The sequence below is a fragment of the Trematomus bernacchii genome, unplaced genomic scaffold (genome assembly GCF_902827165.1).
Source record: "Trematomus bernacchii unplaced genomic scaffold, fTreBer1.1, whole genome shotgun sequence".
Lineage (NCBI taxonomy): Eukaryota > Metazoa > Chordata > Actinopteri > Perciformes > Nototheniidae > Trematomus > Trematomus bernacchii.
Window position 1 is genome coordinate 75,903 of NW_022987564.1, and position 23,771 is coordinate 99,673.

At 47.9% G+C, this 23,771-nt stretch overlaps 1 protein-coding gene across 1 annotated transcript; it reads right to left on the bottom strand.

Moving 5' to 3' along the window:
- Nucleotides 1–1,244: 1,244 nt before the first annotated feature.
- lrp12 (low density lipoprotein receptor-related protein 12) lies at nt 1,245–23,538 on the bottom strand. The gene is made up of 11 exons (XM_034125325.1): nt 22,879–23,538; nt 22,469–22,525; nt 22,228–22,363; nt 17,371–17,576; nt 17,020–17,267; nt 14,934–15,083; nt 6,640–6,861; nt 4,760–5,026; nt 4,420–4,622; nt 3,760–3,892; nt 1,245–3,691 (listed from the first exon to the last, which is right to left on the bottom strand). The coding sequence occupies exons 1-11, from the start codon at nt 22,937–22,939 to the stop codon at nt 2,783–2,785; spliced, it is 2,592 nt and encodes an 863-aa protein (XP_033981216.1). The 5' UTR covers nt 22,940–23,538; the 3' UTR covers nt 1,245–2,782.
- Between the last annotated feature and the right edge of the window lie 233 nt (nt 23,539–23,771).

Genomic DNA, 23,771 nt, shown 5'->3' on the forward strand with positions numbered 1-23,771 from the left:
TCTAGCCAATCAAACGGCCGTGTATGCTGGGAGAGACAGACCGCAGGTCATTTCCTCATATTCCAAAACATGGAGGAGAAATTAGCGGTAGCGAATCAATCACCCGGTGCTTTATGACCAGACCTACCGGGATATAAACCGGAGGAGCCAGGCATGGAGGGAGGTGGCAGAGACAGTGGTATGTTTTCGCCTGTTTTGGGGAGTTTATATCCAGTTTACTTCGGGCTTTTTGGCTTCATATGTCGCGGGCGGGAGATTCATGTGATTGGTTGATCGCAAAACAATCCCCAAGCCTCAGATACGCCCACCTCCAAGATTTTTTTAACGCTGCCGTGGAGACGGCCCGTTACGATCGAGGTCGGTGCAGCTGCCGTACCAGGCCGTCATGCTGCCAGTCAGGATACTCTCTATCGTGCACCTGTAGAAGTTGCAGAGTATCCTGGAGTCCATTTTGAACCTCCTCAACCTGCGGAGGAAGAAGAGCCGCTGTCGAGCTTTCTTGGTGATGGTGGTGGTGTGAAGAGACCATGTCAGGTCCTCAGTGATGTGGACCCCAAGGAACCTGAAGCTTTTGACTCTCTCCACCGTAGTCCCATTGATGGCGATGGGGGCGTGTCCCTCTCCCTGCTGCTTCCTGTAATCCACAATCAGCTCTTCTCTTGTGCCTTAACCTTTAAAGAGTCCTCTCCTGCTGATATTCAGGTGTATATCAGTATATAGTGTCTCTACTTTAAAGAGTCCTATCCTGCTGATGTTCAGGTGTATATCAGTATGTAGTGTCTCTACTTTAAAGAGTCCTCTCCTGCTGATGTTCAGGTGTATATCAGTATGTAGTGTCTCTACTTTAAAGAGTCCTATCCTGCTGATGTTCAGGTGTATATCAGTATGTAGTGTCTCTACTTTAAAGAGTCCTCTCCTGCTGATGTTCAGGTGTATATCAGTATGTAGTGTCTCTACTTTAAAGAGTCCTCTCCTGCTGATGTTCAGGTGTATATCAGTATGTAGTGTCTCTACTTTAAAGAGTCCTCTCCTGCTGATTTCCAGGTGTATATCAGTATGTAGTGTCTCTACTTTAAAGAGTCCTCTCCTGTTGATGTTCAGGTGTATATCAGTATGTAGTGTCTCTACTTTAAAGAGTCCTCTCCTGCTGATGTTCAGGTGTATATCAGTATGTAGTCTCTACTTTAAAGAGTCCTAACGGTCTCTGAGGTGTTTCAGAGGTTTTACTGAATCAGACAAACAGAAACAGATGAAGGTAAACTTTAATGTCGGTGCAGTAACATCTGTAACTTCACAAAGAAAACACACACATGCAGAGAAACAGTTACACAACAACAACAACAACAATCGCATATTCACAAACATCAGAATAATAACAATAAATATTCAGTCGCACAAGTACCAAAAACTGAAACACATCATAAATACAGGGGGAAGGGCAGAACTGCACTGTGTACTCTGCAGTGTGTAATCTGTTTACTCTGCACTGTGTACTCTGCACTGTGTACTCTGCACTGTGTACTCTGTAGTGTAGTGTGTACTCTGCAGTGTGTACTCTGTGTACTTCCTGTTTGTTTATTAGTTTGACTTTATACAGTGGCTGTTAGCATGATGACACGTCTTTATTATTAATATATTTTATTGTTTATGTAGAACCGGGACACCCGGGGTCACCTGGGGGCATACTTGCCAACCCTCCCGATTTTCGCGGGAGACTCCCGATTTCATTGCCCTCTCCCGGTTTCCTCCCGGGGTCATATTTCTCCCGCATTTCTCCCGATTTCTGACCAAATCAGATTTACTCAGGACTGTTTCCACTCGGACTTTAATACAGCTACACCATTGTTTGGTTTCCATGGTAGCGTAGCACGCGCAACTGAAAGTCTGAGAGGGTGAGGAAGATAGTCACAGCAAACAGAACAAGAATCGACAATTCTACCCTCTGCTCACTCCTTTCCTGTAAAATACAGGTCCAGCCCACACATATGGTGCTACAGGCCGCAAGGCAGTGCACTTACAACTACAATAAGCATGTTAATGTTAATCTAATACAGCTCCGGCGATCCACCCCCCCCCCCCCGCGGTGGGTTTTGGAAATGCTCCCGATTTCTGAGGTCTCAAGGTTGGCAAGTATGCCTGGGGGTCACCTGGGGGATTAAGTACCGGTCAGTGTGGATCAGTATCACACCAGTTTAAACATTATTACCTAACCCTGCTCTGTGGGTTAGCATTAGATTAGCCTGTTAGCAGCTAACTGTAGCTACCAGCACTAGTCACATGACCCTCGTCATTCTCACGGTTCCGATCAACAGAACAAAGGGGGACCTTTTAAAGAGTTGCACAGGCCAGGAGTCCAACAGCTTCCTGTCAGGACACAGTTTACAGTCGTACCAACGAGCAGGAAGCGGGGAGTTTCTTAAGGGACGGACCAGGAGAGTTTCATCATCGTACCGACATCTCTGAGAGCTACCGTCAATCCAGCTAACATGCTAACAGGTGTAGCTCTAGTCCAGGTTAAAGTTAGCCTGCCGGCTGTTCATAGTCCACGCAAACAGTTAGCATGTTGGCTAGTTGCAGTTCAGTCAATGCATTAGCATGTTGGCTAGTTGTAGTTTCAGGGAACAATTTGTAGTGTTGGCATGTTAGCTGTAAATTAGCATATAATGAAGCCAGGTACCATGTTAGCATTCAGCACGTCAGCTGTTGGTAGGACATCAGTTAGCACGTTAGCTCTTAGTTAGCATGTTAGCTGTTGGTAGGACATCAGTTAGCCTGTTAGCCGTTAGCAGAGCAGCAGCAACTCGTCGTCACTGCTCTCCGTCTTCCCCCCCCGGCAGGCGTCTGGGATCAGGGCGGTGTGCACAATCCCACAGTGTTCACAAGGCCCGACGTTACCACGGTGATGGTGGGGGTCGTGGCTTGTGCTGTAGGAGGGGTGTGGCTCCAGGAGCGGCTGCCTTACGTCCAATGAGGAGGAGGAGGCGGAGTCAGAGTCTGAGACGGGGATCAGCAGCTCCACGTCTTCTTCTTCTTCTCTGTTTCGCTGCTCGCCGGCCTCGGCTCCGCCCCTTCCTGTCTCCAGCTGGCGCAGAGGGCTGTGATTGGTCCAGTCCTGCGGGCCGGTCCTCAGACGGCGGGCGAGGCGGCTCAGGTTCTGGGCCAATCGCTGCAGGGCGGAGGGGGGCGGGGCCTCCGGGGCGTCGCCGTGACACTCGGGATCAGGACCAGAGGTTACCGCGGCGACGGGGCTGGAAGGGGGCGCCGCCTCCCGGGTCCGGGCACAGACCGGCGTCAGGGTGACTGGGGGCAAAGACGTCGTCACGGAAACCACGGCCTCCACACCAGCTGATGGCGGGGTCTTCTGAGGGAGGGGGGCCACGGGACCACCCGCCGCCCCGCGCTCCCTCCCTCCCCCTCCTTCCCTCCCCCCCCCTCGCTCACCCTCCCTCGACCCCCCTCGCTCGCCCTCCGTCTCGGGGTCAGAGTCGGGGCTCAGCAGGTCGGAGCTGTTGGAGCTGCCTCCGTCCTCCAGGTCAGCCGAAACCAGCGCCAGAGATCCGGAGCGTCGGGACCGCGGGAAGGTGAACAGGCGGCGCCACAGGTTGCTATGGCGACCGGAGGAGTTCAGCCTCAGGGAGGTGAAGCCCAGCTGAGAGCGGACCGCCAGCCGCAGGTTCTCCAGAACCGACGCCTGAAACAGAGAGAACCGTTAGTCTTTAGAACCTCTTAGAACATCACATCATAAGCTGGGATCAGTACCTGGTTCCCAGAGCACACTGGGAAGTCCTCCACCGGCGGGATCAGACCCTGAGCTATCAGCTGACCGTAAGAGGGCGGGGCCTCCCTCCTCAGGAGCTCCGCCTCCACCCTGGACAGCTGCGTCTCGAAGGACCTGCAACGATGAATCACAAGGCTCAGGTCCCCTAACGACGCATCACAAGGCTCAGGTCCCCTAACGACCAATCACAAGGCTCAGGTCCCCTAACGACGCATCACAAGGCTCAGGTCCCCTAACGACGCATCACAAGGCTCAGGTCCCCTAACGACGCATCACAAGGCTCAGGTCCCCTAACGACCAATCACAAGGCTCAGGTCCCCTAACGACCAATCACAAGGCTCAGGTCACCTAACGACCAGTAATAATAATAATAATAATAATAAATTGTATTTATAAAGGCGCCTTTCAAGGCTCTCAAGGTCGCCGTACAAGGTACACAACACAAAACAAAAGTCCAAAACACACAACAATATAATCAATCAATAAAAGCAGAGGACGTGTGATGTGATCAGGGAGGATGTGCCAATGTGAAGAGACGTGACTTGAAAATGGGGAGAGTCAGTATTCCGGATGTCAGGTGGGAGGGAGTTCAGAGGTCACACGGCTGGCAGCAACCAATCAGAGGCAGGTGTAGATCTCACCTGCGTTCGAACATGCGCAGCGAGTAGAGTTTGCAGGTGCAGCCGAGCGCGATGACGAGCAGCAGACCGCAGATCAGACTCCCGATGACAGCAGCAGTGATCACTCTGGTGGGAACGATCACTGGACAGCTCTCCTCATCGCTGCCGTCACCACAGTCGTCCTGCGCATCGCACACCCACGACTCAAACACACAGCGGTTATTCTGCAGACAATAAATCAAACACAGAGAAGATAATCACCCCGCTCGATTCCACACAAATACAAATATAATGCTCCATTAACATCTCTCAGGCACTAATTTTACACTCAGTCAGGCTAACATGTTAACAGCTGCATTACCTTGCAGTGGAAGTTCCCGGGCTGGCAGAAGAAGCAGTTCTTCTCGTCGGATCCATTGGGGCAGCGGTTCTGGTAGTTGCAGCGGTCCGATCGAGGGTAACACGCTCCGTTTCTGGAGCAGGGGAATTCATCCTCCTGACAAGAAGAACAGTTCAGCTCGTCCCGTCCGTTCGGACAGTGCCAGTAACCGTCACAGCGCTGCTGCTCAGTGTAGCATCCCCAGTTCCCCCCGCAGGGAACCTCCCAGGGCAGGCAGAACCCGTCCACCTTAAACACAGAGAGAGGGGTTCATCAGCGACAGTCCACCTTAAATACAGAGAGGGGTTCATCAGAGACAGTCCACCTTAAACACAGAGGGGTTCATCAGAGACAGTCCACCTTAAATACAGAGAGGGGTTCATCAGAGACAGTCCACCTTAAATACAGAGAGGGGTTCATCAGCGACAGTCCACCTTAAACACAGAGGGGCTCATCAGAGACAGTCCACTTTAAATACAGAGAGGGATTCATCAGAGACAGTCCACCTTAAACACAGAGGGGTTCATCAGAGACAGTCCACCTTAAATACAGAGAGGGGCTCATCAGAGACAGTCCACCTTAAATACAGAGAGGGGCTCATCAGACACAGTCCACCTTAAATACAGAGAGGGGTTCATCAGAGACAGTCCACCTTAAACACAGAGGGGCTCATCAGAGACAGTCCACCTTAAACACAGAGGGGTTCATCAGAGACAGTCCACCTTTAATACAGAGAGGGGTTCATCAGAGACAGTCCACCTTAAACACAGAGGGGTTCATCAGAGACAGTCCACCTTAAATACAGAGAGGGATTCATCAGAGACAGTCCACCTTAAACACAGAGGGGTTCATCAGAAACAGTCCACCTTAAATACAGAGAGGGGCTCATCAGAGACAGTCCACCTTAAATACAGAGAGGGGCTCATCAGAGACAGTCCACCTTAAATACAGAGAGGGGTTCATCAGAGACAGTCCACCTTAAACACAGAGGGGTTCATCAGAGACAGTCCACCTTTAATACAGAGAGGGGTTCATCAGAGACAGTCCACCTTAAATACACTCCCCTGGCAGGTAAAGGGACTGACCTGGCAAGTGGTAAAGGGACTCCCCTGGCAGGTGGTAAAGGGACTCCCCTGGCAGGTGGTAAAGGGACTCCACTGGCAGGTGGTAAAGGGACTCACCTGGCAGGTGGTAAAGGGACTGACCTGGCAGGTGGTAAAGGGACTCCCCTGGCAGGTGGTAAAGGGACTCCACTGGCAGGTGGTAAAGGGACTCCACTGGCAGGTAAAGGGACTCCCCTGGCAGGTGGTAAAGGGACTCACCTGGCAGGTAAAGGGACTCACCTGGCAGGTGGTAAAGGGACTCCACTGGCAGGTGGTAAAGGGACTCCACTGGCAGGTAAAGGGACTCCCCTGGCACGTAAAGGGACTCCCCTGGCAGGTAAAGGGACTGACCTGGCAGGTGGTAAAGGGACTCCCCTGGCAGGTGGTAAAGGGACTCCCCTGGCAGGTGGTAAAGGGACTCCCCTGGCAGGTGGTAAAGGGACTCCCCTGGCAGGTGGTAAAGGGACTCCCCTGGCAGGTGGTAAAGGGACTCACCTGGCAGGTGGTAAAGGGACTCACCTGGCAGGTGGTAAAGGGACTCCCATGGCAGGTGGTAAAGGGACTCCCATGGCAGGTAAAGGGACTCTCCTGGCAGGTAAAGGGACTCCCCTGGCAGGTAAAGGGACTCACCTGGCAGGTGGTAAAGGGACTCCCCTGGCAGGTAAAGGGACTCCCCTGGCAGGTAAAGGGACTCCCCTGGCAGGTAAAGGGACTCCCCTGGCAGGTAAAGGGACTCCCCTGGGAGGTAAAGGGACTCACCTGGTAGGTAGCGTTGAAGCCTCTGGCGGCGTTGATCTTGTCGGCGTAGAAGTGGATGCGCAGCTGACCGGAGGAGGAAACCACGGCGACCGGCGCCCGGGAGTCGAAGGCGGTCAGAACGCGCAGCAGGCGGCGAGGGTTCTCCTCCAGACCGTCGTACACCTTCACGTAATCTCCGTACCCCGTCCCGTCCAGCTTAAAGTCCATGAACCTCAGGACCACCTGGGGGGAGAGGGGGTGAGTGAGGGTCCTCTAACGGGTGAGGTTCAGGGGGTGAGTGATGGTCCTCTAACGGGTGAGGTTCAGGGGGTGAGTGATGGTCTAACCTTGCATGGGTTAAGGGTGAGTAAGGTATCACCTTGCGGGGGGTAAGGGGGAGTAAGGGTGAGGAATGTCTCCCCTTGCGGGGGTTAAGGGGTGAGTTAGGGTGAGTAAGGTCTCACCTTGCGGGGGGTAAGGGTGAGTAAGGGTGAGGAATGTTTCACCTTGCGGGGGGTAAGGGGTGAGTTAGGGTGAGTAAGGTCTCACCTTGCGGGGGGTTAAGGGGTGAGTTATTAGTTTTAGTCACATTTTAGTCATTTCTATACTTCATAGTTTTAGTCTAGTTTTAGTCGACGAAAACTCAAAACGTTTTAGTCTAGTTTTAGTCGATGAAAAATTACATTTTAGTCAACTTTTTGTCAAAATGTTTTCTCTCTTTAAACCAATTCAGTTAGGCAAAAACAGGTATCTGAAATTGGAATCAAGGTGACAGCATCAAGTGTTGAAATTCGTAAAGCAACATTTCACTCTCTTAACACTTTACTGTAATATCTAGGGATGGGTATCGTTAAGGTTTTTTACAGTACTACTAGTCTTATCGATACTGATTATCGATCCGGTACTTTAACGGTATTCTTGTATTTACTTTTTGTTATTTTTTAAAGGGAAAAACTAACAAATTGTTAACCGAATTAATTGCTTTATTTAAATGTGAAATAAATGAAATATATATAATTATGTTATTATATTGTACTGTACTTGAGTATAATGTTGAGGGTACTTGTACTTTACTGGAGTATTTCAATGTTTTGCTACTTTGTACTTCTACTCCACTACAGTTCAGAGATAAATCGTGTACTTCTACTCCACTACATGTATTTAATACCTTTAGTTACTTTACAGATCTGGATGAATGATGTGAAATATAATCAAGTGTTAAATCAGACTTCAGTTCCACCTGGAGTAAATTCACAAGCTACCCTGCAGTATACAAAGTCATTCAAACTAGCTGCACCTTTACCAGCTTTGAGAACACTTTCATGATCAATCATTATAAAACATATCATATATATTATTCTGAAATGGACCAATCTGCACAATGACTACTTTTACTGTCGCTACTTTCACTATATTTTGATGATCATACTTTTATTTGAGGAACTCTTCCTACACTATGGTATTTTTTTTACTTAACTACAAGATCTGAGTACTTCTCCCACCTCTGCACACCTGATGTGATAACGTTACTCGTAATTGGGGCAACAGAGCCACAAGTTAAAGGGGACCTATCATGCAAAATGCACTTTCGTACGTCTTTTATACATGACTATGTGTCCCCGGTGTTCCAGGGAACTCACCAAGTGTCAGAAAACACAACCCTCTCTATTTTCCTCCATACCCAAATCTCTAAAAAAGGGGCTGCAACGGATCTGATAAAAACTGATGCAGATTTGAACACTGTCCTGACGTCAGGACAGTGGCGCTACGGCTATTGGGCCAACTCCACCAATCAGGAGGAGACAGCCACGGCCATTGCCATTTGAAAGCGCTGGAGACGCTGTAGTACATATGCCAGGCCTGTAGATGGTGCTGTTCTCACAGAATCTGCCCTTGCAAAAACAGAGCTAAAAAATGTCAAATTGAGCAAAATGAGGCATGGCTAATATGCATGATCTGTTTGGTATTTTGAAAAAAAAAAGTATAAATATGCCTTATATAGGTATGGTCCTACACTATATTATTCAAATATAGCATGATAGGTCCACTTTAAGGAAGTCGAAAATTGTGCATTTCTTTGACTGAATATGACGCCTTTTGGCCGGCTGTTTGGACAGACTACTCTACTCGTGTCAACACGCTTACGCGTAAACACTAATGGCAAACGAGCTTTGTCCACATCGAGCCTTGTAGAGTGTCTCTATACTTCTGAACGCTCCGTCCCCGGCAGATCTCTGTGTGCCGCTGCAGCGTGTCTGTGAGGCCCCGCCCCCCGCACACAGAGAGAGACAGGGAGATCGCTCTTCTGGAGTGAAGAGAGCGGAAATAATGATATTGCAAGTTAGAAATGTAAGATGCATTTTGACAGACAAGACGGACAATTGGGGGGAAATACCCTGCATTTTGAATGTCCGATAGTCCACCATTAACACCTTAGTCCCATCTCGTCTCGTCAACGAAAACTAAATATACATTTTTGGTCAGTTTTCGTTATCAAGAATCTATTTTTAGCTCGTCATCGTCTCGTCTTAGTCGTGTAAAAAAGGTCGTTGACGAACATTTTTCGTCATAGTTTTCGTTGACGAAATTAACACTGGCCAGGACAAGACAGATTGAGCTAAACTCAACCTTAAATTCAGAGAGATGATTAAGGGGGAGGAAACAGTGAAGCATCTGAAAGACCTGCGGACGAGGGCGAAGGTGGCTCTAGGTCGTAAGGTGAACTCAGTAACAAAGACGGTGAACACTATGTTAGAGGAGGAGTTGATGAAAGAATATAGTGAAGTCCACAAGGCCGCCACCAAAGTCACAGAGGCTAACAGTGAATACCTGATGAAATTCATTCTGAACGCTGATAGCAACGAGGACCAAGAACCAGAAGAGCTGAGGGCAGACGTGGAAAAGACGGATGGAGAGACCAGCCAAAGGCTTGAAGAGGTCAGTGAAGTGATTAAAGCAAACCTTTGGTCTAGGCATGGAGAAAAGAAAGTGATGTTTGCCATCGGGGAAGCTGAAAAGGTCTATGAGGAGGCAGAAGCGACACAAATTGACCTGGTGAGCTATGAGAATTACGAAAAGCAGCTTAAACATTTAGAAATACTCATTAAGGAATTAAAGGAAGTGCACAGCACCTGGAGGGGATGGGCTCCTGTGACTGCTAGAAAAGATGTGGAAGAGATAGTGCGCCAGCTGGAGACAAGGAAAAACGCACTCAAGCGTCAAAAGGAAGCTGAGTTTAACAAAGCATGCGGTGCAGCAGAGTTGGCACGCACCGCAGCAGAGTTGGCACGCACCGCAGCAGAGGATGAGCGCACCAAGTTAGCCGAGACCCAACGTGCGAAGCTCGCCGAGATTCAAATTGCTGCAGAGGAAGCACGCATTGCAGCAGAGGATGAGCGCGCCCAGTTCGCCCTGGTTCAGCTAAGGCAAGACCAGGCCTAACGCTCTAAATTGGCCGAGGCTCAGATTGCAGCAGAAGAAGCACGGTTTGACCTCATGAAAGCGCAGCATAAAGCAGTGGAAGAGGCGCACACTACTGGCGTGGCAGGCACGGAACCCAGAGACAACCCGATGGGAGCGATATCAAAGATACGACTCAAGCCGGTAAGCCTAAGAGGGAGTTTCACCGCTGGAAAAAGGACTGGGAATCTTTGCAGAAGCAGGGAGAACCGTCCGGGTCGCCTGAAGTCAAGCAGTTCCAGCTTCTAGACTGCATGGAAGAGAAGGTAAAAAATGATGTCAAGTTGGCCAGCTACAGTACAGTCGAAGACATGTTCAGAGTACTGGAGAACCGTTACGGAAACAGGTCCACGATTGCACTGCAGATCGTCGCAGAACTGGAGAAGACACCAGCTGTGAAAGGAGACCAGCCGAGGAAGGTGATAGACCTCATCCAAGCTGCGGAAAAGGCTTTGGCAGACCTCACAGACCTCGGGAACCCTGGAGCCATCAACCACCCGCTGATGAATAGGTCTATAGAAAGCAAGCTGCCCGACCAGGTGAAGCGAGAGTGGGTCATCTTCAAGGCTAAGCCAGAAAACAGTGTCACCCCGGTCAACCATTTCAATGCGCTTCTGAAGTTCCTGAAGGAGCAAGAATAAATTCTAGAGAGCTTGGAACAACTGAAAATAACAGAGACATCTGAGAAAATGGAAAAGCCGCAAAACAGGTTCGAGAGAAAGTATGCCTACACAAAAGCCACCAGAAGGGACACTCCAGAAGGTGAGTGCGTCGTGTGTGGAGAGGAGAAACACAATAACAAGTTATTCTTCTGCAAGAAGTTCAAGGGGTTTGGCTTGGCTGAGAGAAACACTGCTGTGAAGAAGGTAGGAGCATGCCACGTTTGTCTTGGATGTCACGACGTGGTAGAAGAGTGCACAGACAGGTTCCTCTGCAACAGGGAAGACTGGCAAGAGGGGACCTCCTCGGACCACCACTACCTCCTCTGTCCAAAATGGGAACAGCTACCAAAGGGGAAACTTGGAAAAGGCAGCGAGAGGGTAAGGGAGCTAACAGAAGAACAAAAGCTAGCCTTGTCCAAATGTTCCCCAGAGGCGGCGGCGGAGATCAAGAAAGCTTTCAGTGACAGCAACAAGACTTCAGTGACAAGGAGCGCTAGGAAGGATGAAGGTGGACTTCTGGAGAAGAATAGACTGACCGAGCACCCCGTCATCATGATGCTGTTGGAAGTCACTGCCAACGCGGGGCAGAAGATCGGAGCTCTGATTGACCTCGCATCAGACACCAACTACATCACTCATGTAGCGGCTGACAGGCTCGGTCTGAGCAGAGAAGAAGTCACTCTGGTCGTGCATGGAGTTGGAGGAATGACCGTGACAGTCAAGACGAAGAGGTACCTCCTGCGAGTAAGAGTCAAGACCCCCAAAGGTACTGTGAGGGCTCACAAGCTGGTTTGTTATGGCCTAGAGGAGATCGCTAAAGTGCATCGGAGCGTCAGACCTGAACAGCTAAAGAGGTTCTTTCCAGAGGTTGCAACGGACGAACTGAAGAGACCAGACCATGTCGAACTTCTCATCAGTCACAGAGAGGGGAGACTCGCTCCACAAAGACTGAGGATAGTTGGAGACCTCGTCTTATGGGAGGGCCCACTGGGTAAAACCGTGGGCGGAGCACATCCCAGTCTGTTCGAGAATGTAAAAGTTCGCTCGCTCGATGAGGACAGCTGCTGTGGAGTACAGAGAAGTAGTCGAGAGTCCTGAGATCCATGTCCTACATGGCCAAAGATGAACACTGCCTGACTCCGCACTGGGACGCATCTTACCCATGGACCGAGGACCCAGCCTCACTTCCAAACAACAGAAGAGGAGTGGAGGCCACCGTCCTGAAAACAGAGAAGCAGCTCAGGAAGGAAACTGAGTGGCAGTCCGCCTACAAAGGTCAGATTCACGAGATGGTGGAGAGAGGCGCGGCAGTAAAACTCACCACGGAGATGATAGACGGCTGGAGAGGACCAGTGTGGTACGTGAGGCACATGGTCGTGCCGAAGCCCCACTCAGTGACGACACCAGTGAGACTGGTCTGAAACAGCAGTCAACAGTTCAGGAGGGTCAGCATGAACGACCTTCTGCTTAAGGGGCCAGATGTGCTGAACCCTATCAGATCGGTCTTACTCCGATTCAGGGCGGGAGAGCATGCAGTCCTAGGAGACATCCGAAATATGTACTACTCATTCTGGCTAAAAGAGCGCGAAGTCCACCTGCACAGGTTCCTCTGGAGAGACACCCCAGAAGAGGACATCGGTGAGTACGCCATGACCAGGGTAAATATTGGCGACCGACCCGCTGGGTGCATCGCACAGTTGGCGATGAGGGAGACTGCTCGGCTGCCCAGTTTCGCGCACATGGTGGAAGATCTCAGGGTCCTGGAGGAGGAGTTATGTGGACGATATCTTAACGTCCCACAATGACCCAAAGAGACTGGAGGAAATCACAGAGGGGGTAGAAGAGATCCTGAGCGCCGGAGGCTCCTCCCTCAAACCATGGGTCAGGTCAGGCCAAAGTGGGAGGCAGAGGACTGCGGAGCAGGTCCAAGCTGGAGCAGTAGCAGAGCCAGAGGTCAGGTTGGTGGAGTCAAAGGCCAAGCTAACACCTCTCGACCAAAAGGGAGACGTAGTCAAAGCTGAGATGTGCGGTGCAGTCTTTGCAGCTCGATTAAAAGGGTATTTGCAGAAGCACGGCCGGTTGGAGGTGGAGCGCTGGTTCCACTTTGTTGACAGTCAAACGGTCCTGGGAGCCATCCAGCGAGAGAGCTACGGGTATCAGACTTTCTTCGCAAACAGGGTCGGCGAGATCCAGAAGGCCGGACCAGTAACTGACTGGTGGTGGATCCCAGGGCCATTTAACATCGCCAACATCGTAACAAGAGGAGCAACTCCTGAAGACCTGGGAGAGGGCTCAGAGTGGCAGAGGGGACCAGAGTTCCTGGTGAGGCCGCTAGAAGAATGGCCCATGAAGTCGGCCGCGGAGGTGGCAACTGGTGCCAGAGAGAGTGTGGGCAAGCTTCAAAGAAAGGCATTCTCTGCAATACTCACCAGAGCCAAGTCAAGCAAAACCCCTATCCATGACGACACCAGTGGAAAGGACACAGAGGCTGAGGAGTCCCTAGTTAAGGTTGGCGGATCCCCAGAAACCTCAGAAAGGGAAGAAGCTTCAGTCTTGACAGAGAGAAGACCGGAAGGAAAGTTTCTGAGCATTGCTGTTGTGAACCTGGTGAAACCAGAGAGGTTCAGCAGTCTGGCTAGGCTATGTGGAGTGGTCGCATGGGTCCGACGAGCTGCAGAGAAATGGCTGACTAGAAGAGGCTGAGCGGCGGGTCAAGCAAAGTGGGAGGCAAGAGTCCTGGACAACAGAAAAGTCAAACCTGTGCCTCTGCGGGGGGACCTGGCTTCGGGGTCGTTGAAGATTCCGAAGTGGAGAACTAAGAAGAAGGAACCTCCTCAGACACCACCACCAGAGCAAAGTTATTTAGGTTGGTGGCCTCCTTGGGTCATCCGACCAGGAGGCCAAGTGGGAGGTGTGCTGTAAACTCATGGTTTGTGCTGGGTGTATGAGGGTTCAATTAATGGGTTATGTGAGTGTGACTTTAAATCTGGGTGGAGATTCGCGGGGTTTATTGATGTGTTATAAATAGAGGGGATAAATAAATTAACGTCATTGAGATTGAGGAATCAGGAGAGGCCACTAGTAAGTGTGATTATTATATTGAATGTGATTTAATGTGTATGGGATATGTGTGATCCTAATTGTTGTATTGTTGTTGTCCTTTTTCTTCTAAGGTTAACAACCTATTTGGATTTGATTAAATTATCAAAACTAGGAGTTGTTTCCGTTCATCCTGATTTCACCCATACTGTCGGGAGATAGACAGTACACTTATAGTGAAAACCACCCTTGAATGATGGGATAGTAGACAAAAAGCTTTAGGAATCCAAACTATAACATATAATAAGTACCCTGTATTAAGATTAATGCAAAACAAGTGACATTTGACCTTTTTAGAAAGATTTAGAAAAAAAACGCACCTCTGGGGTCATTTTCCATATATCTGGAACCCCACGGTCGATTTTGATGATTGACATCTCTTTTGAACCGTTAGAGCCAATGGAATCGAGGGGAAGTTCCTAAAATCCATCTAAACATTACCCATTGGTGAATAGAGTGATGCGTAGCCAACATGCCCAAAACCGGAAGCTGTCATACACTCTCGTAGCTCTCATAATAGCTATATATGAAAACTCAGTTTTTGCCATAAATATGACGATGGATTATCAGTAATCATTTCAAAGTGACGGAGACATTGGATTAACCTTCAGCAGCGTTTTTATCGTTTTAATGCCATTGAACACAACTTTTGATCAGAACACAGCAACGGTAAGACAATGTCCCGTTTTTGCTCCGTAAAGCTCTGTGTTGTGATGTCTGTGTTTGCTTCCCCTGTCGCGAGTTCTGATCGCTCAGTGATGATACTTATACCCCTAGAATCTGTGGAATATCAGCTTGCTAATCGATATCTTGTCTGTGCAGATCTGATATGTAATAAGGGTAGAGTTATGTGCTAAGTGTGTTAGCATTTTTTCGCTCAGGGCTCATTTTGACGCTTCTTGTGAGACTTGTGTTTTGTTTCGGTAAAAATGGTTCGTATCGTCAGTTCGCTGCGTTTCTTCCCGTTAAGTGGGTATGACACATTAATAGGTTTTTAAATGTTAAGAAGCCCTGACACAGTTTCGTGAAAAAAAACGGGCGGGGGCCTCCGGGTTGAACAGGTTAAGGGGTGAGTCAGGGTGGGGAAGGTCTCACCTTGCGGGGGTCCCCCGTGTCGATGGTCCAAGAGCAGTTGCTGCCAGGTGGGTAGAAGTCGGGGTAGTTGGGGGAGCTGAAGGAACCGTAGAAGTTCCTGAGTCTCTCTCCACAGGACGGAACCTCACAGTCTATCTCGTCCCCCAGATCCTACACACACACACACACACACACACACACACACACACACACACACACACACACACACACACACACACACACACACACACACACACACACACACACACACACACACACACACACCACACACACACACACACACACCACACACACACACACAACACACACACACACACACACACACACACACACACACACACACACACACACACACACACACACACACACACACACACACACACACACACACACACACACACACACACACACACACACACACACACACACACACACACACACACACAGTGTTTACAGGTATGTGTGTCATAGTGTCTACAGGTGTGTGTCAGTGTCTACAGGTGTGTGTCATAGTGTCTACAGGGGTGTGTCAGTGTCTACAGGGGTGTGTCATAGTGTCTACAGGTGTGTGTCATAGTGTCTACAGGTGTGTGTCATAGTGTCTACAGGGGTGTGTCATAGTGTCTACAGGTGTGTGTGCCATAGTGTCTACGGGTGTGTGTGTCATAGTGTCTACGGGTGTGTGTGCCATAGTGTCTACAGGTGTGTGTGCCATAGTGTCTACGGGTGTGTGCCATAGTGTCTACGGGTGTGTGTGTCAGTGTCTACGGGTGTGTGTGTCATAGTGTCTACAGGTGTGTGTGTCATAGTGTCTACAGGTGTGTGTCAGTGTTGTGTGTCATAGTGTCCAGTGTTTCCCCTACCATTGTCCCGCCAACGGAGCCCCGCCAACGGAGCCCCCCTAAAATATATATATATAGCACCAAATTGCAACTAATCTATATCTACTGTCACTTTTCACATTGAACATGTGCTCTTTTATTAAATAAACTAAATGCTTTCATTTTAAGTTGTGAGTTTAGTGTTTGTGACCCAAAGAAACACTGATGTTAATCAATAACAATAATCCACAGCTGCTCTCTCTGCTCCAGAGGATTTAAAAAATATATATCCCAATGCCACCCCCCCCCCCCCCCCTCTCAGGCAGCACCCCCCCAAAGCAGTAAACCTAGGGGAAACACTGGTGTCTGTGTCAAAGTGTCTACAGGTGTGTGTGTCATAGTGTCTACAGGTGCGTGTGTCATAGTGTCTACAGGTGTGTGTGTCATAGTGTCTACAGGTGTGTGTGTCATAGTGTCTACAGGTGTGTCATAGTGTCTACAGGTGTGTCATAGTGTCTACAGGTGTGTGTGTCATAGTGTCTACAGGTGTGTCATAGTGTCTACAGGTGGGTCATAGTGTCTACAGGTTTGTGTGTCATAGTGTCTACAGGTGTGTGTGTCATAGTGTCTGCAGGTCTGTGTGTCATAGTGTCTACAGGTGTGTCATAGTGTCTACAGGGTAGGGATGCCAGAAACTGACCATGATTAAAATCGAAAATCGGACAGCCCTGGCGAATATTAATCGATTATTCGACACCCCCCCCCCCCCCCCCCGCGGGAGAAAAAAAAAAAAAAGTATTTTCTTTTATTAACTATTCTGTGGACGTGCCGCTCTGTTCATCTTTAGTTGTGTAGTTGTGTTCTCACTGTTCTGTCGCCAATAAATCAATCGCACGTGTGACGGAGAGGGGGGGGGGGGAGAGGGGGGGGGGCGGGGTCGGTGTGTAGCTCTGCGCTGCTGGCTTCCTCCAAGTTTACAGTAAAACAAACTGGTGGTGTGATCAATGGTCATTTACAATTATTAATACTATTACTATTATTAGCATTAGTCTATATTTTGGTTGAAACCAAACCAGGAAAAAAAAGAAAAACATAAATATTAATAAAAAAATATATAAATAAAATCGATTTTTAAAAATAATCTTCGATTATGGAGACAATAACGAATATTCGAATAATCGAATAATCGCTGGCATCCCTACTACAGGTGTGTGTGTCATAGTGTCTACAGGTGTGTGTGTCATAGTGTCTACAGGTGGGGTTACCTGGCAGTCTATGGTCCCGTCGCAGCGCAGGCTGTGGGGCAGGCAGGTATAGATGCGGGTGTACCTGGACAGGCAGGGGAACTGGTGCAGGCCGCAGGGGGTGAAGGAGAGGGGGGAGTCGAGGCACAGCTCCTCGTCTGAGTTGTCTCCACATTCATCCATCGAGTTACAGCGCCACCAGTCAGGGACGCACTTCCCATTAGAGCAGTGGAACTGGTCCACATCACATCCTGGTGCCGAGAGGGAACCTGAGGGGAGATCAACATCTATAAACCAGATCTCATATAACCCAGATCTACCATAACCCAGATCTCATATAATCCAGATCTCATATAATCCAGATCCCCTCACCAGTGACGTAGCTCAGTCTGAAGCCCTTCCCAGTGTCAGAGTCTCTGTTGGAGATGAAGTGGATCCAGACCTGGTCCTGGGTTGAGATGAAGGGGGGCGGCAGAGAGGAGCCACAGACCTTCAGACCCTCCAGAGACCTGAAACTTCCCACCGACAGCCAATCAGACGAGCAGCGGTGGGAGGACTGCAGGTCAAAGTCCTGGAAACTAGAGAAGAAGAGGATGTTAGGAGGCTACCACAGAAGAAGAAGAGGTTAGGAGGCTACCACAGAAGAAGAAGAGGTTAGGAGGATTGCAAGGTTGGGGTCGAATAGTCCAAAAATCAGCTCCTCTCGTCTTCTCCTCTCCACTGAGTGAAACGTCACGGGGTTAAGGGATAGTGGATAGGAGAATTCAAAAGGACTTAGGAGAAGAGACTGCGTTACTTTTGAGAATCCGACTGCACTTTCACTATCCAACGTGTTTATGATGCGCCAGCGGACGTCATAAATGTGCGTCTGCTGCTGTGGGGAAACTATGGAAACTAGGGCTGTGCAATTAATCGTATTTTAATCGCAATTACGATTTTGGCCTGCCACAATTACGAAAACAACATAATCGAAAAAAACGATTATTTTGCTTTGCTTGGTTGTGACAGTGCGCTGCAACATATTTGATCTAATTTATTTTAGTCTAATTTATTTGTATTTATCATATTTATATATGAATGGATGTTTTCAAAGTCAATGAATAATCGTATTTAATAATCGTGATATCAATTATTGACCAAAATAATCGTGATTATGATTTTTGCCATAATCTCACAGCCCTAATGGAAACTAGTTTTCTATACAGCGGACTACAACATGGATGTAGAATAAGAACGAGGGACTACTGTAAACTCATCTAGAGACTCTGCACCGTGCTCTGATGCTGTTGTTTTATGCTTTATGAACGGGGACAACAGAGAAACATATTCTTCATGACCAAAGTTGGAATTGAAATAAAAAAGGAAAGTGAAACTTATGCTCGTCACCCTCTCCCTCCGGTCCACATTAATACAAATGATCCCAATACATATGATTATATGAAAAGATCTTAAAATCAATACAAATGTATTTATTATAAACGTTAGTCCTTAACATCTATCACTGTGTATATCACCATTCAAACATCTTTTAAAAGTTGAACAAACCCCACACAGCTCAGTAAAGACTGTGAAATGTTGACTTTATTTGATCATTTCAGTAAAAACAAACTTTCATATTTCTCTTTTTGATTATAATACTGATGAACGTTCAAAACAAAGCACTTTGGCAACTTACCACATACGTTTTAAAATGCTTAATAAGCACCGTAACTTTCATGATATCATTTCTCGTTCATAATCGGTTGTTTCCGTGAACGGCCGACTGTTGTGTGACGGCAAATGCTGCGGCTGCAAGGCATTGTGGGGCAGCATTTTCTCCTCTCCTTTAGGTTAGGGAGGTCCAGTGGTTCCTAAGCTAAAGGAGGTTATAAAGGAAGTTTGAAACCTCCTTTCTTTTCATCTAGAGCAGGGGTGCCCAATACGTCGATCGCGATCGAAGGTAGTGTTGGTAGATCGCATGGCATTGAAAAAAATAAAAAATGTAATTAAAATAAAAAGTTAAATTAAAAAAAAACAAGTTAGCCTATCATCCATCCTTACTATGGCATTTGCCACTTGATTGACGTACAGGTAAGCCAGTCTCAGATCTCATATTTTCTAACACGCAGTTCACCACGCATGCGCGGTCAACCGCGCCAGCTGCAAATCACCGGCGAGCTGATTACCTAGCCAGCCTTCCAATTTATACAATTCTACTAAAGAAAGGGTCTAAGGGGGGCCTCACCTCCGCATTTGAAGCGCAAATGCGGCACAATAAGTGCAAGCGCACCAGTTTCTCCGCTGCTTCGAGGTTCCGGTGCTCGCAGTCCACTAGCACCCCCCCCCCGCTCGCGACACACAGGGCCTCAACACATGACTTTGGGCAGGGGCGGCCCTGTAGGTAGATCACTTTGACTTGGTCATTTTAAAAGTAGCTCCCAAGCTGAAAAAGTGCGTTAGGAAGGTTCCTAAGAGAAACGGACTATTGGACCGCAACCAAAGTTTCAAACCTCCTTTCCTATCATTTAGAGCAGTGTTTCTCAAAGTGTGGTCCGCGGACCACTGGTTGTCCATGAGCGCTCCCTAGTGGTCCGTGAGCAGAGTTGGGTGTAACACGTTACTTTAATAATATTACTTTTGTCGGTAACGGAGTAGTGTAACGCGTTACTTTTATAATTCAGTAATCACACTACAGTTACTAACATTGCCCCGACACGCGTTACTTCGTTACTTTTATAAAATCAGTCATAATCACACAGACAAGAGGGGTTTCCGCCGCAGGTTTATAAGTACGTAATCTGCGCGACTTGAGTCCACATCTCCACGTGCAGTGCTGCATAAACATGGCTGAGTCAGCGATAACTTTCGAGGGGTGGAGGTATGCCCATTACTTTGAGTTCGTCCGAAGAATAGACAGGAATGTGACGGTGAGGTGCAAAAAAAGTTTGAGAAACACTGATCTAGAGAATCAGCTCTTATCATGGCGGCCACTGAGGTACTTCCGGGTCATTTCACTCCGTTAGGAAGGTCCCTGAGAGAAACTGGGTGTTTCTCAATGTCGAGTAAAGCTGCTTCAGAGCCACTATTTCAAGCATACTACGTCATCGAGTGCCACCGAAGTACTGTTCCAATCTCCAGCATACTTGGAAATCTACCGAGCCCGGCGGACTCCGTTTGGAGAAATATCGAGGCTGCACATGAGTAGACTCCGCGGTCTTAAAATCCCCACAATGCTTTGCGCACGGACCAATTTCCCCAAATCTGTGGCGGAAGATGTAAGGCGGGGCCTATCATATGACGCACACCTGCACACTTGCTAGCGTGTTCCACTCTTTGTTTTCCGAATGCCAGGAAGTATTCTTGCCTCGCTTCTGAAGCAAGATGCTCGGCAGACATGTGCTACCAAGCAAGCGTACTCGCGATTGAGAAACACCCACTGACTATTCGACTGCAGCCCAGGAAACTAGAGAAGAAGAACAGGTTAGGAGGCTACCACAGAAGAAGAGGAGGATGTTAGGAGTGTATAATGTGTGTGGGTGTGTGTGTGTGAGTACCTGACAGTAACAGTCTCTTCTGGTAGAGTGTGTGTGTGTGTGTGTGTGTGAGTACCTGACAGTAACAGTCTCTCCTGGTAGAGTGTGTGTGTCTGTGTGTGTGAGAGTACCTGACAGTAACAGTCTCTGCGCAGCCTGCGGCTTCCTCCAAGTTTACAGTAAAACAAACTGGTGGTGTGACCAATGGCCATTTACAATTATTAATACTATTACTATTATTAGCATTAGTCTATATTTTGGTTGAAACTAAGCCAGGAAAAAAAAGAAAAACATAAATAATAATAAAAATATATATAAATAAAATCGGATTTAAAAAATAATTTTCGATTATGGAGACCGTAACGAATATTCGAAAAATCGCTGGCATCCCTAGTGTGTGTGTGTACCTGACAGTAACAGTCTCTCCTGGTAGAGTGTGTGTGTCTGTGTGTGTGTGTGAGAGAGTACCTGACAGTAACAGTCTCTCCTGGTACAGTGTGTGTGTGTGTGTGTGCGTGTGTGTGTGTCAGAGTTCCCGTTAGAATATTTTTTTGCCGGTCAACATGTCCGTTAAAGTTGAAATCTTCCGGACAAAATTAGATAAGTGCCGGTTAAAGGTCTTCTTTGTTATTTATTGAGCTTTAAAACAAATTGATATGATTCGACATTAAACAAACTAATTATAGTAGATTAACTACATTATTCAAAAGTGTACAGTAATTTACAAAAACGCGGGAATAATAAACGGAGCGCTCTCTCCTTCTCCTGACAGCCCGTCAGTATCATGCAGCTCGCGGATCCAGTAATGAGTGACCCGACAGTAAAACTAAACATATCTATAACTAGTTTAGGTAGTTTGAGAGGTAATTAAAATAGCTACGTGTGATTTTCTAACCTGAAGTGTGTTTTGCTCTGCTCGCCGCTGCAGGGGATCATGCAGAGCTGCGTGTCGACTCGTCAGCAGCAGCCGATCTCTCTCTCCTGTCAGATTAGACTTTACTCGCATTTATGTCCATATCGATCAGATCTAGCTAGTTCTAGCTAATGATATGACTACCTGCTTGTTAAAAGACACCTAAACAATAAGCGTCGCTATGCAACCGGATGAGGCCACAAAGTATAGCGCAGCATTATGCATTTGTTTACATGCCCACCGGAACCCCGAGGCATTACCAACAGATCACGCACAATCAACCCATACAGGACATCTCTTTCTCCACATTAAGTGTTAGACATTAGAATTGACAATTTTTGTCTGTCACATACTCTTTTGTCTGTCACATACTATTCTTGTCTGTCACATAAGTGGCGCAACTGATGCGGTATTGCGCTAAGGGAAAATTATTTTGACCGGACATTTTGACCGGAGAGATTTAGATTTGCCGGACTTCAGCATATTTTACCGGTCATTGTCCGGTAATTACCGGCTAACGGGAACTCTGGTGTGTGTGTGTGACTGTGTGTGAGAGTACCTGACAGTAACAGTCTCTCCTGGTACAGTGTGTGTGTGTGTGCGTGTGTGTGTGTGTGTGTGTGTGTACCTGACAGTAACAGTCTCTCCTGGTACAGTGTGTGTGTATCTGTCTGTGAGACAGTGTGTGTGTGTGTACCTGACAGTAACAGTCTCTCCTGGTACAGTGTGTGGGTGTGTGTGTGTGTGTGTGTGTGTGTGTGTGTGTGTGTGTGTGTGTGTGTGTGTGTGTGAGAGAGAGAGTACCTGACAGTAACAGTCTCTCCTGGTCTCCCTCTGATGATCCAGCTACAGTTCAGTCTCTCCTGGTACCTGATTGGCCAGCCGGGGCTGCTGATGACACCGCTGGAGCCTCTCAGAAGCTCCGCCCCCTCTCCACAGGCTGGGGGTCAAAGGTCACAGGTACATTAGATAACGGTGACACACCACCCCCCCTCTACAGGTGTGTTTATATCAGAACTGAGTGATATCTGAGAGGGTTCCTCACCGCTAGAAATCCCCGACACGTACACGTTGTCGTTCCTCTGAGACGCTGCAATGCATCCTGGGAAACACACCGGAGTATATATTTAAATTAAATCATCAGAACCAGGTTTATAACCAGGTAGGTTGACACGTACGAGGAATTTCACTTGGAGCCGTGGTGCATACATCCAAGTAAAACAAAAATAAAAAACACAGATAGAAAACTATTCTAAGAACACTATAATAACATTAAAATATAATAATAAATGGTCAATTATGACGATTTTAATCTCAGAGAGTAGTGTTATTCACCACTGCAATAACCCCACACAGAGCTAACAGTCATTAGCATCTATGCTGATTAATAATCCCTCACATTATTACTATAAGCGGTTGGATGTGAGAGGTTTGTCTCAGTGTCGAGAGGCTCACCTGAGAGAGAGAGCAGATAGAGCACAGTCTGCAGCCTGCAGCCTGCACTGAGGGCCGACATCACCCTGAGCAGGTGAGACAGGTGAGCAGAAGGATGAAGGTCAGCGAGCAGCTAATGGCTGCATCTCAGATAAACAGCGATCTGTTAATTTAGCATCTGCTTTAATCTACCCGCTAACAGTGAGCTACGTGTGAGCTAACAGCTAACCGTCTGCAAACAAAGACTCCGTTAGCTCAGGCTAACAGCAACCTTCAGCTCACGGAGATATTTCCATCCGTAACAAAACACCTCACTGTTAAAGTAACCTGGGATATAAACTGTTACAATAACCCGGGATACACCATCACTGAACTAAATTAACCCGGGATATAAAGTGTAATAGGAGAGCTAGCTGAAACAGAGAGAAAGCTGCTAACAGCTGTTTCTAGAGCTAACAGCTAACGAGGCTAACGTTAACAACATGCTAACAGCTAGCCCGTCCTGCTCCACAACAAGGACATCCAGCCGGACCGTGATCCGGGATAAAGCTAACCCGGGATACTCAGAGATAACACGAGTAACACACAGCTAACCCGAGCTAACGTCTCCAGCTGCCGGACACCTTCCGTTAGCTTAGCTTCAGAACAACAACAGTCCGCAGCGAAGACCTGTGTGTCTAAGCCCCGCCTCCTACGTGACGACATTACTCTACACAAAGAACGGGTGCCTCCGGTTTAGTACCCGGATGTTTGGAGGGTTATTTATTTAATCTCTTATGTAATTGTCTTTTTTATTTCATAAATCAAATGAAATTCAAACAAACTCAAAGCAGCTGTTCCTTTTTTATCCCCCACCCCATCTGATACAGATCCATGAGAACAATTGTTGTTGTTGCTGTTGTTTTACCAACAAA